General features: G+C 57.8%; 1 protein-coding gene across 1 annotated transcript; it reads right to left on the bottom strand.

Annotated features, from left to right (window-relative positions):
* Positions 1 to 448: 448 nt before the first annotated feature.
* LOC103824764 (NAD(P)(+)--arginine ADP-ribosyltransferase 2-like) lies at positions 449 to 1231 on the bottom strand. The gene has a single exon (XM_030228007.2). It carries the CDS (start codon positions 1229 to 1231, stop codon positions 449 to 451), a length of 783 nt encoding a protein of 260 aa, XP_030083867.2.
* Between the last annotated feature and the right edge of the window lie 208 nt (positions 1232 to 1439).

The following is a 1439-nucleotide window of genomic DNA, read 5'->3' as shown; positions in this document are numbered from 1 at the left end:
AGAGGGGCTAGTTAGGTCAGCAGGGTCATGGTGGGCTTATGGATGACAGGGCTCAGGGATAGTCAGGGGTGCCAGGGTGTGCCAGGGGTTCAAGAAGTGCCATAGGGGGTCATTGCCCACCCGTGTCCAGCACACGGGGCCATCCCAACAGCACTGTTTTGGAGGGGCAGGACAGGTTTGGTACAGGCAAGGTCCAGTCTCTGTCATCCCCTCGCAGGAGTGTCCCTGTTCCTGTCCCCTCCCAGAAGTGGGAATTCCCATCCCTGTGCCCTGTCATGGATGTTCTTGCCCTCGTGCCCACAATGGGTGCCCCCAAATTTGATGTCACCAGCCCTGGGTGTCCTTCTCCCCACACACACAGTGGGAGTCCCTGTCCCCATGCCCAGTGAGTATCATTGTCCCCTGTGCCATATCATGGGTGTCTCCATGCCCACAGAGGGTATCCCCATCACCCCAGGCTGTCCCCTGTGCTGTCACCCCACAGCCACGCACAGTTGTATTTGCTAAAGGTCCCGGTGGAGCGAAGACTGATCCTTGTCTTCTTCCCATTCTGAATGAATTTGGTGACCTTGAAGGTCTCAAAGGGAGGGATCAGCACCTCACGATTACTAGGATCATAGGAAAAAGCCTGGATGTCCACACCGTGGCATGTGTGAACATCAAATATCGTGTCTCTTCCATATTTCTGGGCGACCTCTTTGCTCAGCGACGTCGATGTGAATTGACCAAACCGGACCCTCTGGCCACGCCGTGTCTTGAAATGAACGTCACGCACACCCCGGAACACGTGGTGACACTGCCCGTTCTGAACATGCCTCAGTGTCACCAGTGCCTGGGTCAGCAGGAAATGCAGCATTTTGAAGTGGAAGTTGTTCCGGTATTCCTGGAGGGAGCGCCCGGCCGCGCGTACGGCTGCGTTGAACTCCTTGTAGAGGTACTTCATTGTGTAGGCCATGAGAGCAACGGCCTGGGCTGGGGACGCCAGAGGGGACACATGGGAGCCCCGCTTGCGCCACTCAGCCTGGGCCTTCACCCAACCCCGGGCAAAGTTGGGATTCTTCTGGTATTCGATGCCGTAGAGGGATGGCAGAGCTGCGTTCATGGCAGGGGCACAGCCCTGGTACTGGTCATCGAAGGAGTCCCTGGCCATGTCCAGGGGCACCACCTTGATGGCAATGGCAGTTGCTATGGTCATTGCCAGCAGTGCCAGGGTGCGAGCCAGGATGGCCATGGTGGGGAGAAGCCACGGGACCGGTGTGGGACACTGGGGGACAAAAGAGGACACACTGAGGGGATAATTGGGGAACACAAGGGTACATAGGAAGGGTCCCTCCGTGAGGGGCCGAGGTGGGACGGGGTGGAGGTTAGCCCAGGGGATGGGGGGTAGCTCTAGTTAGAAGACCCTTGGAAACCTCCTGGAATGCTGATCTGAAAACCCG

This window comes from Serinus canaria, chromosome 25 (assembly GCF_022539315.1).
Source record: "Serinus canaria isolate serCan28SL12 chromosome 25, serCan2020, whole genome shotgun sequence".
NCBI lineage: Eukaryota > Metazoa > Chordata > Aves > Passeriformes > Fringillidae > Serinus > Serinus canaria.
The sequence above is the reverse complement of the archived record's forward strand: the minus strand, read 5'-3'. Positions and strand labels throughout refer to the sequence as shown.

Excerpts from the sequence above, each read along its gene's own strand:
- LOC103824764 (XM_030228007.2), bottom strand. The coding sequence starts at position 1,231 with ATGGCCATCCTGGCTCGCACCCTGGCACTGCTGGCAATGACCATAGCA.